Source organism: Macrobrachium rosenbergii, chromosome 48 (genome assembly GCF_040412425.1).
Source record: "Macrobrachium rosenbergii isolate ZJJX-2024 chromosome 48, ASM4041242v1, whole genome shotgun sequence".
Taxonomy (NCBI): Eukaryota; Metazoa; Arthropoda; class Malacostraca; order Decapoda; family Palaemonidae; genus Macrobrachium; species Macrobrachium rosenbergii.
This window is the reverse complement of record NC_089788.1, coordinates 32,594,592-32,610,767: the sequence shown is the minus strand read 5'-3', so window position 1 is coordinate 32,610,767 and position 16,176 is coordinate 32,594,592. Positions and strand designations below refer to the sequence as shown.

Sequence of the window (16,176 nt, the reverse complement as noted above, 5' to 3'; positions counted from 1 at the left end):
AGGGGACGACGATGACCTGCTCACCCCGGGCCTGTCCCTGGGATCCATTCCTTGGCTAAATGAGCCACCCACCAATCCTGAAAGGGCAGAGGCCCCTACGCCGCCTACTGCCCTCCTCATCACTGGGGCCACAGTCCCTGCCTTCCCTCAGCAGGGAAAGGCTCATCGAGGCACAGGCGGAGGACACCACCCTGCAGTGCCTCCGCCTGGACGCCGCTACCAACAAGGAGGAACTAGATGACCTTGTTCAGGACTCATGCCTGCTACAAGCAGGCATCCTATACCGAGTAACCCAGGGCCCAAATGAACTGGCCCAGGTTGGGCACAAGCTCGTGGTGGTCCCTCCTGCCCTCCATCAGGATGTGCTCAGTTTGGCACGTGATGGCATCAGTGGGCACTTCGGAGTGACAAGGACCACCCAGGCCCTCAAAAATAATTCCGAAAGGCCCCTTCCGAAACATCCCTTCAGCCGGCATCCCCTTTTCAGGACGTCGTGATTGACTATTTCACGCCACAAGGGCGGATAAAGAGTAAGTCTGGGAACAATCACTGCCTCACAACAACTGATACATTCACCAGGTCTCCCAAGGCTATTCCGGTACACAGTGAGAGCTCGAAGAATGCCATCATGGCACTCGTGAAGTTCTTCTGCCGTTTTGGGTTCCCAGCCACGATTCAGATGGACCAGGGCAGGCATTTTATGTCCAAAGAATTCCATGACGGGAATTAAACACTTCCATTCAACTCCATACCATCCAGAGAGCCAGGAAGTAATAAAACAGTTCCATCAGTCCCTATCTACCACCCTCAAGAAGCTGGAACACGAGGGAGGAGGCACTTGGGAAGAAAACCTCCCCTACGCCCTAGGGCCCTCGTTGTCGGTACCCCTACATCCTACCACGTGGAGGATCAACACTTTCGCCTTTGTGAATCGGGAGCCAAAAGTAAATCTGAGTGCCAGTAATCACAAAATCTTTTGTTCAATTGCACCAGTGCTATTTGAGTGTCTGTTCTCAGTGCTAATCCATTATTAACTCTTCCAGGCCCCTTGGCACCCTCAATGCAGCTTCGAATCCATTATCCTTTTGTCTATTTCCATTACTGGCATATAATCTGTGTAGCTCTCATTTCAGAGGGACCCTATATCATGGAATCTTCTCGGAACTATGCCTGGGATCCCGTTTCATTCATCCAGTAGGAATTCCCTTCAGGATCAACAATTTACAGACAGTCCCCGGTTATCGTCAGGGTTCCATTTCTGACGGTGTGATGATAACCGAAAATCGTCACTAACCGAAAATCGGCGATTTTCGGGGCTTTTTTTGGCGATTTTCGGGGTTATTGGCGCTGAAAAGTGCTGATTTTCGGTTATTGGCGCCTCTGTTAGGTATGTATTGGTGCCAATACCCAATTATCGGCGCCGATAAGTGGAAATCGGCGATTTTCAGCGCCGAAAATTGCCAATTTTCGTCACTAGGCAAGCACCATAAAACCGGATCGCTGTTAACCAAGCCCATCGTTAACCTGGGACTGCCTGTAATTGCATTTCTCCTTCCCTTACTAATGTCTTTATTTAAATATACTCCTTTTATATATTTTATATATATATATATATATATATATATATATATATATATATACATACATATACTGTATATATATACATATATAATATATAAATATAAATATATACTTATATTTAATATAATATATATATATGCTGTATATATACCAGATGCCCTACCACACCTTCTCCAAAAATGCACCAAGGAGGCCCCTTTCCTCTCACACAGGGGTGACCTCTTTCAACAGGTATATGGTGTCAGCATGAGGGGGGCCCCTTGGCATCCTATTTGCAAATACAGTAATGCATGTACATGGCAGATGTCGAAGGAAGAACCTTCAAATCCCATCCGAAACTGTAGATATATGCCTGATATATAGACAAAATCTTCATTGCCACCGATACTGACAAAGAAGCCACCCACCTACAGTATGCCTTGAAGAATATGTTCAGGAGTACCCCTTCATAAAATATTGATGGTTTTTATTTCTGTAAGAGCAAATGTTCATATAAAAAACTTATCTACATTACATTACATTTTGTAAAATAAATTCGTAAACTGCTTATCCAAAGAACCTATTATACATGTAAATTTCTGTGCTCTATAACTGCAAAGCAGATGTGAATGATTAAGTAAATAAGATACAATTTTCCTGATTAAATAATACATAGCATCAATTACTGTATAAACCTTGAACCTGAAAATGAAAGCCAATGACCCTAACAGGGACAATTTACACTAAAAAATATCTTTATATACAACGATAAACTTCCCTTACTTTCAAACTTGGCAGAAAGACAAGACGTCGACCGTTCTTCTGTGTCCCTAGCAATTTCAGTTCCCAATTACTTGAGCCTTCTTTCAGCTTAATTCGATGACCAGACTTGGATTCCTCAGCCTTGGTAAAGTGAAAGGATTACAATAAGTGACAGATGATATTTCAAATACTGTACCTATTCACAACCTTTCATTTCTCAGTTACCTTTCTATGTGCTTTCTGAGACCTACTCATAATACTGAACATCAAGACATATGCACTGCATTTTTAGCCTGAATTTTGCTGTAATTGCTGATAACATTCATCCATTTTTTTTATTAAACAATTACTAAAAGCAAAAACAAAAATTAGCCAAGTAATGATAGTACAGTATTTTACAAAAGTCAACTGATAAGCTAGAACAACAAAGTAACAGGCAGAAACTAATTCCTGATCTTTAAAATTCGTTGACCACAAAAATTAACTTGGCTACAGTAAGCCAAGAATAATTAATCCATAATTTTTTATTAATTATCCTCTTCAAGGCACTTTATTCAGAAAATTAATGGTCTTTTGGTTTGTCCTGCATGATTCTGTCCACATTTTGAATAATCACAATTTCCCAAAACCTACCATTTCAAGAAAAAATGTCTTCCTCAATATAACATATTTTGGTGACCACTAACACAATCCAATCACTTAATGGTACTGTTTAATTTGATACAAAAAAGGTGAACACGCACCAACAAAAAACATATTTTTAAAGAAATTTGTATTTTTCCTAAGACCACCATGATGGGACAGTTGTTTTAAATTTGTATTTTTCCTAAGAATACAAAGGTGGGACAGTTGTTTTACCTGATAACAAGGAAGTTAACTGGTGGTTAAGGGGGGTGAGAGGGGGTAAACCCTCACTCACTGTCATTAGCCACTGTTTCCTTTGGCATATGGACAAAGCAGGGCAGTTTAGGTGGGTGTAATTTATAAAAGGCCCTGGTCTGCATACCAGTGAAAAATACAAATTACTTACAAAACTCCTTACATGGGAGGATTGTCCCCAACAACCAACTGGAGTTGAACCCTACCTGGATATGTTCCACTCCTGGTCACCTATGCAAGCAAGGGATGCAATGACTCATATAACCTCCAACATGATCATATGTATGGAATGACAGACTGGGAGGGACCTGGCTCTGAATGAGACACTGTTTGAGAGGGGTTACTCAACTAAGGAAAACAGCAGAGAATTATGAATCCCTACAAGGGAATTCTAGTTGGAAGGCAGCTACTTCTGGTAGATACTGAGTAACTGGTCCAGCAAGTAGCTCTACTTATGCCCCCTCCCTTGTTAACAAGGAGAGCAGAGGGAGATGCATTTAAACACTACGCCAAGCCTGGGTGCTCAAAGTAGACACCTCAACAAGTCAGCAGTAGAGCAGGTGATGGATTTATCTCCAGGGTTTTACAACCATCTGTTCCTTGTTCCCCAGGTTTCTGGGGGTTGAATGCCATTCCTCAATGTTTCCTGTATAAAGTTCATACATCTGACTCCATTCCTGATAGAATCTTCCAGTACAGTTCTAGCCACAATCTAGCAGAACAACTGGATGATTCCCACAGACATGAAAGATGCCTATTTTCACACTGCAATTCTCCCTCTGTCTCAAAAGTTCCTCCAATTTGTTTTTGAAGGCTTTTAAACAAGTCCTGGATACATTAGGGGGATGGTGTTATCTGTTAGGCATCCAAACAACTGGCAAGTCTTAGCCAGGTCTCTAGAGGGGAATCCGAAGGTAAACAACATTCTTCTTTCTATTACATCACAGTCAATCTCGTACCTAGAGATGAGGATAGACTCTCAGACTTTCAGGCGTCTCCAAAAGAGAAACGGTCGACAATTTTCTGTTTCTGCTAGCAAGATCTCAACCCTTAAGGCCCTTAGCAGCCATGCAATGGCTCTCTCTTGGGTCACATGGCCTCCCTCAAGAAACGTGTAGTTCTGGCCCAGTTAAAGATAAGACCAGTGCAGTTTTATCTAAGGTCTTCTCAACCAGACTCTTCTCATTACTGTTCCTACATTCCTTCAGGAAACCCCTGAGTGGTGGAATGAGCACTCAAGGCTTCTGTCAGGGATGTGTCTTCAGGTGAGGAGCCCAGACCTCAAATTGTTTTCTGACACTTCCATAGAAGATTGGGATACCATGAAGGAGAATCATCAGCTTTCAGGTCTATGGTCAGATGAGAAACAGCTTCACATTAACAACTTGGAGCTGCCAACGATCAAGAAAGATCTTCTGTCGTAGGAACCTTTGGTCAGGGACAAAGTTGTCACCATCTTCTCAGACAACACACCTTCTCTAACATACATCAGGACAAGCGGAGGAACAAAGTCGAGCTACATGTTCCAGTTAGCTCCAGAGCTTCTTTGTGGACAAAAGCCAGGAACATTGTCCTAGTTCCCCGGTTTATTCCAGGGAAGGCCAATGTCTTGGCAGATCAATTAAGAAGGAGAGGTCAGGTTTTAACAACCGTGAAGTCTCTTCACCTATAGTGTCAAGACCTGCGGAAACTGTGGGGGTCACCAATAGTGGAACCATTTGCCACGGCCCTCAATGCAAAGCTTCCAAACCATTGTGCCCTATTCCAGGACCCTCAAGCTCAGGCAGTTGACACAATACTCCAAGATTAGTCCAATCTGGTTGTTTATGCCTTTCCTCCTTTTGCAATGCTCAGGATGGTTCTGAACAAGCTGAGGATGGCCTACAATGCCAGAATGACTCTTGCAGCTCTGTGGTGGCCTCAGAGGTGAATGGCTTCCCAACCTTCTTCCCTCAGCCATCGATATTCCCAGACTTCTCACACTGAGGAAGAATCTGTTCAAGCAGCCTTTGTCTGTAAGGTTCTACCAAAACCTCCATCTGCTAACCACCCTGAGACTATCAACCATCTCTTAAGAGATAAAGGCTTTTTGAAAATCTCTTAGACAATTAATTCTTAAGTCCAAAAGAGAATCAACCAACTGTCTCTATTAGCAACAGTGGGAGATTTACTGCAAGTGGTGCATTTCCAGAAGAATGTCTTGTAGATAATTTAATTGAAATCTTCCAGTTTTTGAGGTGTGCTAAAGGCCTGTTGGTACAAGCTATAAAAGGCATTAAGTTAAAGCTGTCTTCAGTTCTTCAGCATGTTAACCTGCATATTTTTCATGATCTTGACCTAAAAAAAGCCACAGGATCATTTGAAATGGATGTTCCTTCAACTCCTAAGCATTCCCTTTCTTGGAACTTAGTAAACTATAGTCCTTATATATCTTATAAGGGAACCTTTTGAACCCTTGCAGTTGGTTCCTCTTAAAAATTGAAGTATGAAGACACTTTTTCAAGTTGCCCTAGCAACAGCCAAACAGGTCAGTGAGCTGCAAGCATTCTCTCAGAAGTATGTTTTCCGAGCAAAAATGCAGTTTCGTCATTTCTACCTCATTTCAGAGCAAAGAATGATTCTAAGGCAAAGGCTTTACCTAGACACCTATGCCTTCCTGGTCTCACCTGGTGGGGAGTAGGTGAACTAGACAGCAACTGTCATATGGGATCTCAGCCAATTATCTGAATTTTTTCATGTTTGCCAAACACGTGAGCGCGAGTTTTAGTAGCTAATTTAACAGCTGGTAAGTACTGAAATAATAAATTTTCTCATTAAAATTTATACAACTAACAAGCAGACAGTAGACTATCACAGTACTATGTGGTGATATGTGATGATGTCTTGTAGGAGAAGATTGAAGGTTGCAGGGGTGGAGAAATAATATCCCGATTCATAAGTTGCTTTATTCCATACAGCAAACAGGTATGCACAGAGAGGGTACTGCAAGGCGTTCAACTCGCGCCAAGAGAAGCAGGAAGAATAATCATGCGCATGTGCAGAGTGCAGATTCATGCTCATGCGTTAACAACAGACAATGTTCATGAAATAGAGAATGCATATACATACAGTATATACAGTAATCCACACCTCCCCTCCCCCTTTTGCATTCAAAGAGGTATCTTGAACGTACTATGCAAGTTACGTACAGTGAACTATCAGAGAACAAAAATACAACTCATATACTTTTGACAGCACATACACAAACCATCGAGCTACAAGTTGTGTGATTGGCTACTTCCACCCCCTTCAACCAATAGCATGTTGTCATGGAGAGAGAGAGAGAGAAAGGTGAAAATTTTTTCTTATACAGTACATATTACTATGATAATAGCTCAATATTGAGGGATTTTACTTTGACATTTGCCTGATATTTTGTGGTGTTTACTTTAATATTAATATTTGAAAATTAGTAAATAATTTTTTTTATCATAAATATGTATTTATTCATGAAAATAACATGAAAATACAGTAATTTATGAATATTTCTCGATGAAAAAATCTGTGAATTATCAAATTTTCCGCGAATAATTAGGGATAAGTTCCACAGAAAAATCTATGAATCAGTGAAGCCGCAAATCCTGAACCACCAATAGGCTGGGGTCGACTGTAGTATGTATTTTTATCATTAGATGCGGTGTACATTGTTTATTTGATGAACTTCCAATGTCAGATGTGGCCCGCGAAATTCTCTCAAGTTTATAACTTTCAATGCTGCATGAATCTAAATTTTATTTTCTTCTTTTTACCTTTCTAACATCCAAAGTCATTCTTTATAATACTCCATGATTTTAAAATATTGTGAAAATAGCATAATCTATGACTCCAAGTTAACTCAGGAATGTAAATATGATATATTTCAAAGTTCAATATCCTCCTTAGTTTTAATAATTTTTCACCAAAAATTATGCCCTACATAGTAACTTTTACAGAACTAAAATTATAAATAAAAACCTGCTTAATTTTTTTACATATTTTTGGAAAAAAAACTGAAAGGGAAGACCTGAAAGGGAAGAGGATAATCTATGACTCCCGAGTTATCTCACGAATGTAAACATCAACAAAAATTATGCACATCTTATTAAAAACCAACTCACGAACAATTCAAGATAAGAACAGCCAATCGGAACGTAACTCATTCATAAGTAGGGTACTGTCTGTACTGTACTTCCATATTTGTAAAAAAAAAAAAAGTTTAAAACATTAAAAAACTTTCAATTTTAACAAAAAACTTTAGCATAATTAACCCTTAAACGCCGAGCCTCTATTTACAAAAGTGTTTGCCGTATGCCCGCGGCGTTCGGGAGTTAGTGCCAAAGCGGAAAAAATTTTTTTTCAAAAAATCACAGCATGCTTAGTTTTTAAGATTAAGAGTTCAATTTTGGCTCCTTTTTTGTCATTGCCTGAAGTTTAGTATGCAACCATCAGAAATGGAAAAAAATATCATTATCATATATAAATATTGAAATATATGACAGCGTAAAAAAAAAATTTCATATATAATTGTATACAAATTGCGCTGTGAGCAAACCAGTTAAAGCTAATGAGTTATTTTTTTCTTTGTATTGTAAACTAAATTGTGATGATTTTGATATATAACAAATTGTAAAACGATCAAAGCAACACAGAGAAAATATTATCACAAAATGATGCATGAATTCATAATGCACAGACACAAAAAAAAAAGTTTTTTTCAAAAATTCACCATAAATCGAAATATTGTGCTAGAGACTTCCCGTTTGTTGTAAAATGAAGCTAATTGATTGAATATTACTAGACTGTAAGTGTTTTAGCTTACAATTGCAGTTTTCGACCATTTCGGTTGAGTTAAAGTTGACCGAAGGTCGAATTTTTTCTATTTATCGTGATTTATATGAAAATATTTCAAAACTGATAAAAGCTACAACCATGAGTTATTTTTTGTTGTATTCTACATGAAATTGCTCACATTTTCATATATAAAACTTTATGTAACGGCTATTAGAAAAACGGTGCAAACATTACGACAAAGTGATGAAAGAATTTCTGAGATTTTCAGCCGAGTTACTGCGCGGATGTAAGGAAAGTTTTTTTCAAAAATTCACCATAAATCGAAATATTGTGCTAGAGACTTCCAATTTGTTGCAAAATGAAGGTAAATTATTGAATATTACTAGAATGTAAGAGTTTTAGCTTACAGTTGCGTTTTTCGACCATTTCGGTCGAGTTAAAGTTGACCGAAGGTTGAAATTTTGGCACATCGTAATTTATATGAAAATATTTCAAAACTGATAAAAGCTACAACCATGACTTATTTTTTGTTGTATTCTACATGAAATTGCACACATTTTCATATATAAAACTTTATGTAACGACTAATATAAAACGGTGCAAACATTACGACAAAGTGACGAAAGACTTTCCGAGATTTTCGGCCGAGTTACCACGCGGACATAAGGAAAAAGTTTTTTCAAAAATTCACCATAAATCGAAATATTGTGCTAGAGACTTCCAATTTATTGCAAAATGAAGGTAAATGATTGAATATTACTAGAATGTAAGAGTTTTAGCTTACAATTACGTTTTTCGACCATTTCAGTCGAGTCAAAGTTGACCGAAGGTTGAAATTTTGGCACTTATCGTGATTTATATGAAAATATTTCCAAACTGATAAAAGCTACAACCATGGGTTGTTTTTTGTTGTATTTTACATGAAAGTGCGCACATTTTCATATATAAAACTTTATGTAACGGCTAATATAAAACGGTGCAAAAATTATGACAAAATGATGAAAGAATTTCTAAAATTTTCGGCCGAGTTACTGCGCGGACGTAAGGAAAAAGTTTTTTTCAAAAATTTACCATAAATCGAAATATTGTGCTAGAGAATTCCAATTTGCTGCAAAATGAAGGTAAATGATTGAATATTACTAGAATGTAAGAGTTTTAGCTTACAATTGTGTTTTTCAACCATTTCGGTCGAGTCAAAGTTGACCGAAGGTTGAAATTTTTTGTAGTCGATGTATGGTACATCCACTCGGCACCCGACAGACAATTTTAGTCGACGTACGATACGTCCAGTCAGCGTTTAAGGGTTAAAGAACAGCAAGTCTGTAAAGTTCTTAGCCTATACTAACCTGTGCTTTACTTTAAGAAAATCATTTAAAAATGTACCACATCTAATATGGTATCATAAAAAAAATAATTAAAATAGTGTAGGTGATAAGTACAGCAGTTTGTTAAAATGAGGTCCATTAAGCTGAGGGGTGACTGTACCAGTAACTCCCCTACAATTCAACTGATTAAATATTATCTTTTACCTGTTCACCCTTTTTTCCATGAGCTATAGTCCACAAAGAGTATGATATTTGCGCGTGATCACCCTCCTTCAATGCTGGACCTTCACCAGAAACAATGTCTTGTGTTAAGTACTGGCCACTATTTCCGGTTATCCCAGACAGGGCTCGGCACACACCAACCTTAATAAAAAGTCACATTTAATTTTTTCTGGTAAAAGCAAACAAAAAGAATTCAGTCACATTGCAATGTGTTTTTTCAAAAATAACGATTAAAGTTCAAATAAATTTTCCTGAAAACCAATAAAAATCTTCCCTCAATTATCACAAGAATATCAGAATAAAAAAATATGACAGAGGATTGAAATACTGTATATGTAAGCAAGATAAAATTTGTATATATTTCCAATATTTATAGCTTTTCATTCCATTAAAATTTAATCTCTCTATGATGAAAACACTATGTAAACTCTCTCCTTTGACAACTTTCCAGTTTCAACCTTTAAACAAATAATTTTTGTTTATCTATAAAATACAAACTAAAAACTACAAAGTAATTGGCATAATGTGGCCTTGTTCACTGTGAATATGAAATAAAAATAAGGCTTGCTGTCTATGGATGTCTAATGCATTATTATAGTTTATAATGTATAAAGAGATACTAGAGTAAGAGATACTAGAGTAAACTCTAACTTTCCAACTCTGTAATTAGAACCTTAACTCTTTGTTGGCAGACTGGAAGAATTCTTGCATAAAAAAATCCAATATGGTCAAGTTTTTCTTAATACCTTACCTGTGTAACAAAGTCAGCATACTGCCCTGTGTCTATCATGAGGGACCAAGTCTGCTGCTGGTCATCACTGAAGCTAGCATAATTATTTGGCTGGACCTGTTTCAAGACAAAACAAAAATGAACAGTGCATATACACAACTGGAAAATGACATTTTTATGATAAAATAGCCTTTATACATACTTACCAAGTAAGTACATAGCTATAGTTTTAACTCACACAACAGCTAAAATTTTGAAATTTGCGGTAGCAATTCTTTTGTTTTGTGTAGGTACTGTAACTGGTTCCGCCCACTTCCTGGGAAGAGAGGAACAACTCAGCAGAGCTTCAATTTGTTTGTGCCCTTATGTCCATGTGAGGGGAGGAGGGAGGGCTCCCATTCTGTAATTACTTGGTAAGTATAAATAAAACTTTGTTTTATAATAAAAATGTCATTTTTATATAAATAACTTACCAAGTAATTACATAGCTGATTCCCACATTGACAGGAAGTGAGATACTTGGGCATATTCTACCCCAAAACATTAATATATGTAATGAATCTGAGAATAGAAAAAATTGCTAGCATTGATACAATGCTTGTCGTTTCCTTACCTGGTAAGAGAGCTACTGCAGAAAGATATTGCCTCTGGTTGGTGCTCATCTTCACCCGTAGCGACATGGGGGATAGCCAGGAGTGTCTGCTACGTAAGTGGGAGCTTTGCAGCGAAGGACATTTCTGAAGGCTAGCAAAGCACGAATAGTTGCCCCTGCCGTTGATGCAGTACCATCATGAAAAAACCAGAAAAACAACACTGTTACCTACACCACAAAATTAAAAAACCATAATCCATCCACTAAAAACTGGTGGGTATCCAGGTACACAGTACCCCAAGGACCCCCTAAGACTCAACACCCTACGTCAAGGCGAAGAGAATAAGGATGGAAGGGATGCTTCCTACACTTCTTTCCCCAACACCAAGCCAGCCACTAATAAAGGATCCAAGGTACTGCAGTTGTTAAAAACTGCTTCCACTTCCTGTAAGTAATAGGATGCAAAAATCGACCTGTATTTCCAGTACGTTGCTTGGAAAATGAAAGAGAGAGAGAGAGGTTGTACTTAGAAGCTAAAGATGTAGCTACAGCCCTGATTTCGTGAGCTCTAACTTTACAAGCAGGTAGAAGGTCCTCTCTAATCTCAGAATGTGCTTGAAGAATGAGGTCCCTTAGGAAGAAAGATAGGGCATTCTTCGTAAGGGGTCTAGATGGGTCTTTGACCGAACACCAGAGGCTATTGGAAGGTCCTCAAATCTTCTCAGTCCTATGCAGATAACATTTTAAAGCCCTCACTGGACAAAGCACTCTCTCCTCATCTTCTGATCCTAAAATCTCTGCTAAACTCTTAATACTAACAGAACGAGGCCAGGGTTTGGACGGAGTATAGGGGCAGACTGCATCTCCTTGAGAGAAAAGGATCCTTTTATCAACTGCATGAATTTTGCTGGCTCTCTTAGCAGTCACTAAGGCTACCAGGAAGAGTCTTCTTAGTAAGATTCCTAAAGGATGCAGAACTAAGGGGTTCAAAAAGAGGACCAGAGAGCCATTTAAGGACCACAGCTAGATTCCACAATACCAGCTCTGCTTTCTTCTGCTTGCAGGTGTCAAACGATCTAATGAGATCAGACAGGTCCTGGTTTGAGGATAAGTCTAGACCCCTATGCCTGAAAACAGAGTACAACATGGCCCTGCAACCTTTAATAGTGGAAGAGGACAAGTTCCTAGAGGTCCTCAAAAAGAGCAGAAAATCCGCTATTTCTGTTATAGTCGTCTGAGAAGACGAGATCCCATTTCTTCTACACCAAGTGAGGAAGACAGACCACTTGTTTTGGCAGACATCGCTGGATGACTGACATCTACATTTTGCAACAGTGTGTGCAGTTGCTCTTGAAAATCCCTTTTCTCTGAGTAACTTCCTGACAGTCTGTAACCTGTCAGAACTAGACTGGACAACCCTGGACAGAACCGCTCGAAATGGGGTTGTCTGAGTAGACTTGGCTTTTTTGGTAGAAGACTTAGGAAGTCTACCAGAAGCCAGAGAAAGTCCAGGAACCACTCCCTCAGAGGCCAAAATGGGGCTATTAATGTCACTGTCGCATATTGGTGGGACTGGAACTTGTTCGGAACCTCTTTTATCATGCCGCATGGAGGAAAGACATACAAGTCCTTGTTCAACCAGTATTGTAGCATGGCATCCATCACCCATCCTAAGAAACCTGTGACTGGCAAACAAAACAGAAAGTCGGTGGTTTCTGGAAGTCGCGAAGAGGTCCAGAGTCAGTCTTCCCCACAGCTTCCACAGGTCTAAGCAGACAAGTGGGTCTACAGTCCATTCTGTGGGGATGGCTTGATTGTGGGGCTCAGCTGGTCTGCCAAGACATTCATTTTGCCTTAGAAGAATCTCATGAAGATTCTTGTCCGATTCTGGTTTGCACAGAGAAGAAAATATCTCGCTGCTTCAAAGAGGGAGAAAGAATGGGTTTCCCCTTGCTTGCTGATATAAGACAGGGCTGTGCGTTGCCCGAGTGGACTGCCACCATCTTGTCGATAACTTCCCTTGCAAAGGCTTGTAAACTGAAGTGAATCGCCTGCAACTCTTTCACACTGATGTGCCACTCTTCTTGTTTCCGAGACCATGTCCTGGAGACCTTTTTGTCTCTCACAAGAGCTCCCCAACCTAGGTCTGAGGCATCTGAGTAGACGTCTAGGTCAGGGTTCCGCTGGAGGAGAAACTTCCCTTTCAACAATCTGTCTTCAGACCTCCACCACAGCAGGTCCCTCTTGATCTCCTGGGTCACGGGAAAAACAAACGAGTCTGGGTGCTTTTTCCTGTCCCAGCTGGCTCTGAGGGAGAACTGCAACACTCTCATGTGAAGCCTTCCCAGGGAAACAAACTGCTCTATGGAGGCCAGAGTCTCGAGAAGACTCATCCATTTGTTGACTGAGCAGGTCTGGAGAGAGAGAGAACTTCGTCATCCCCAAATTTACTATCTCCTGAGATGGAGCCAGCTGTGACTTCTGAAGACTGATCAATAGACCTAAGTCCTGGGTTAGAAGAAGGGTATTCCAAAGGTCCTCCATCAGGGATCGAAGGAGCCAATCGTCCAAGTAAAGTGAGATGTTGATGCCCATGAGATGTAGCCACCCTACTACAGGGGCGAGAACATGCGTGAAGACTTGAGGAGCCATCAAGAGGCCAAAGCATAGTATTCGAAACTGGAAGACTCAGTCCTGAAAAATTAATCTGAGGTACTTCCTTGGGTCTGGATGTACGGGATGTGGAAGTAAGCGTCCTGCATGTCTACTGAGACCATCCAATCTCCCTGCCAAACCAATGATAGAATAGAACAATTCGTCGCCATTCTGAATTTCACCTTTTCGATGGAGAAATTCAGGGCACTATGTCCAGGACCGGTCTCCACCCTCCTGAAGACTTGGGGACTATGAAAAGGTGATTGTCGAACCCTTCTGAGCTAACTTCTTTGACTACCTCTATTGCTTTCTTCCTGAGAAGAGAGGAAACCTCCTCCAAGAGGACCGAGAACCTCTTCAAGCCTAAGGTATAGGCAGTCAAGACGAAGCACAATATCGCTCCACTGCTGGCATGAAATGAATATTAAACCAGTCTTCAAAGATATGAGGCGTAACCCAATCCCTCTTATTAGACTTCCAAACAACAGGGAGATATGACTCTTGAAAATCCCCTTGAGTGCCCTTGGATTTTCAGCCAAATATACTAGCATTTACCACCAAGAAGTAAAGTCAATCTCTCTTTACTGACTTTATGGCCTAAGCGCTGATTTGAGATGTATGTACAACTATGCAAACGCTTCCAAAATAAGCCTGTCTTATCCATATTAAACACTTGCTTGGGTAAGTAAACCCCATCCCTAATTATTTCAGCCAACCCACTAGGAAAATTTTTTGCTGCTTCCCCATCAGCACTAGCAGCTTCACCTCACACCTTAAGATTATGCAAATTAGCAAGAACCTTAAAGTGACTAAACCAACCTTTATTCGCCACAAACTGTTCACTTTCACTCTCTTTCCCCTCTTCACTTTTCAATGGCTCATATAACCTTTTAGCCTTTCCTTGAATCACCATAAGGCTCACTGGAATACAACACTGATTTTGGTCTTTCCATCTCAACAATGAGACCATTACCCTGCTTAGTTATAATGGCCACTTTCATAAGAGCAGTTCCTTTCACATGTTCAAGGATACGTTCCTTATCCTTTATAAAGGTAGCAACCGTCAACCAACTAAGCCCAAGCAAACAACCAATGTTGATGGTGGTTTCTACCTTTTGTGAACACTTCACTAAGTCTAATTTCACTTCCATCTGATGGCTTTCCTTTTCTTCAACTCACTGCCATCAGAAGAATAAAGGGCAAAAAGATACAAAGCACTACAGGCATTTCCCCATTTATGTTTCATTTTACTCTAAATCGAGTTTGAGATGGGGGTTAGTAGTTCCGATGGTTTCGAAGTCACGAAGCAATACCGATACGACACTGTTGAAAATATTTTAAGTTTTGCAGCGTATGATGATGATGTGAATTTCATGGAGTTTAATGTTTATGATACAGTAATTCATATTTCATTAAAGGATTATGTATGTACAGTAATGAGAGAGAGAGAGAGAGAGAGAGAGAGAGAGAGAGAGAGAGAGAGAGAGAGAGAGAGAGAGAGAGAGAGAGAGAACTGAGGCATGTTTACATTAAAGCCTAAAACAGTAATACACACACACACACTTTTGTTTATATTTTATGCTATAGTATTCTTGTTTATACTTTTAGAGCATTTTCTCATTTTTCTTTAGTTTTATAAACCAAATTATAAATGCAATCAAGTTCATAGGGTACGTACATATGCATACACTCAACTCCATGCCGTTGGTGAGCGTGGTACAGCCCGTTGGGTTTTGTCTTGCCTACATGTGAAATACATTTTAATCATACTCAGAATAAACAAAACTTGTAATATAAACAGTACAGTAAATCAAGAAAAGCAAAAAAAAAAATGGTAACAAACTTACATATGCATGCACTCATTCAAAGGCGTCGTGAACTTTTTGGAGTTTGTTTCATAATTTTATGTTTGTGACACAGTACAGTAATTCATATTTCAATAAAAGATATGTACAGTACTGTGAGAGAGAGAGAGAGAGAGAGAGAGAGAGAGAGAGAGAGAGAGAGAGAGTATCGGCGGGAAACAGCTGTTTTGTGATTGCGAGGGATTTGGCTGATTTCTATTTTTAACATAAAGTATGTTAGTTTACCTTTGTAAATCCGTTTTACATTTATGTTCAAAAATAACAATAATAATTCCATTAATACATTTGTTTCTTTTAGCGACTAAAAATGACATTTTTATAATAAAATAAAGTTTTACAGTACTCCTATATAAAAGACGATGGTTTGCATTTCCGTAGGAATAAAGACTGGTTCTAATGAATCTCTATGAATATTAAAGAACAACAAAAGAATTAAGACCACTAGAATTCTCACCTTAAAGTTAAAATGCTGGTGTATTCTTGCCCGAGTGAGATGGTCTTGCTTTGACCTATACACAAGTAGTTGGAAACTCTTTTCTGCAACACTTCCCAAAAGACAACACATGGCACGACCTTGTGTCTGAGCTACGTCGTTTACACTATATAACAAAATAAGGATGCTTTCAGTGGTGTTTAAAAAACATACAAAAACCAATAAATCACAAACTTCAAAACTTCTTAAACGCAAGTGTGCATTGTGCAAGTAAAACAATTATTCAATTAAAAAACTTCTTAAAACTTATATTGCACACACAACAATAAGGATTATGTCAATGG

General features: G+C 39.2%; 1 protein-coding gene across 4 annotated transcripts in view; it reads right to left on the bottom strand.

Annotated features, from left to right (window-relative positions):
* The window catches only part of LOC136831336 (FK506-binding protein 15-like), a 236,679-nt gene that overhangs the window by 191,940 nt on the left and 28,563 nt on the right, over positions 1 to 16,176 (bottom strand). For 2 of the 4 annotated variants that reach the window (XM_067091627.1, XM_067091630.1), the window contains exons 3-6: positions 15,854 to 15,998; positions 10,309 to 10,404; positions 9,540 to 9,698; positions 2,344 to 2,463 (exon numbers count right to left, since the gene is read on the bottom strand). In XM_067091627.1, coding sequence (XP_066947728.1) covers positions 2,344 to 2,463; positions 9,540 to 9,698; positions 10,309 to 10,404; positions 15,854 to 15,998 — 520 coding nt within the window. Of the gene's footprint in view, positions 1 to 2,343; positions 2,464 to 9,539; positions 9,699 to 10,308; positions 10,405 to 10,900; positions 11,007 to 15,853; positions 15,999 to 16,176 lie in introns of those variants that run through there. The other 2 variants (XM_067091629.1, XM_067091628.1) reach the window with 2 other exon arrangements.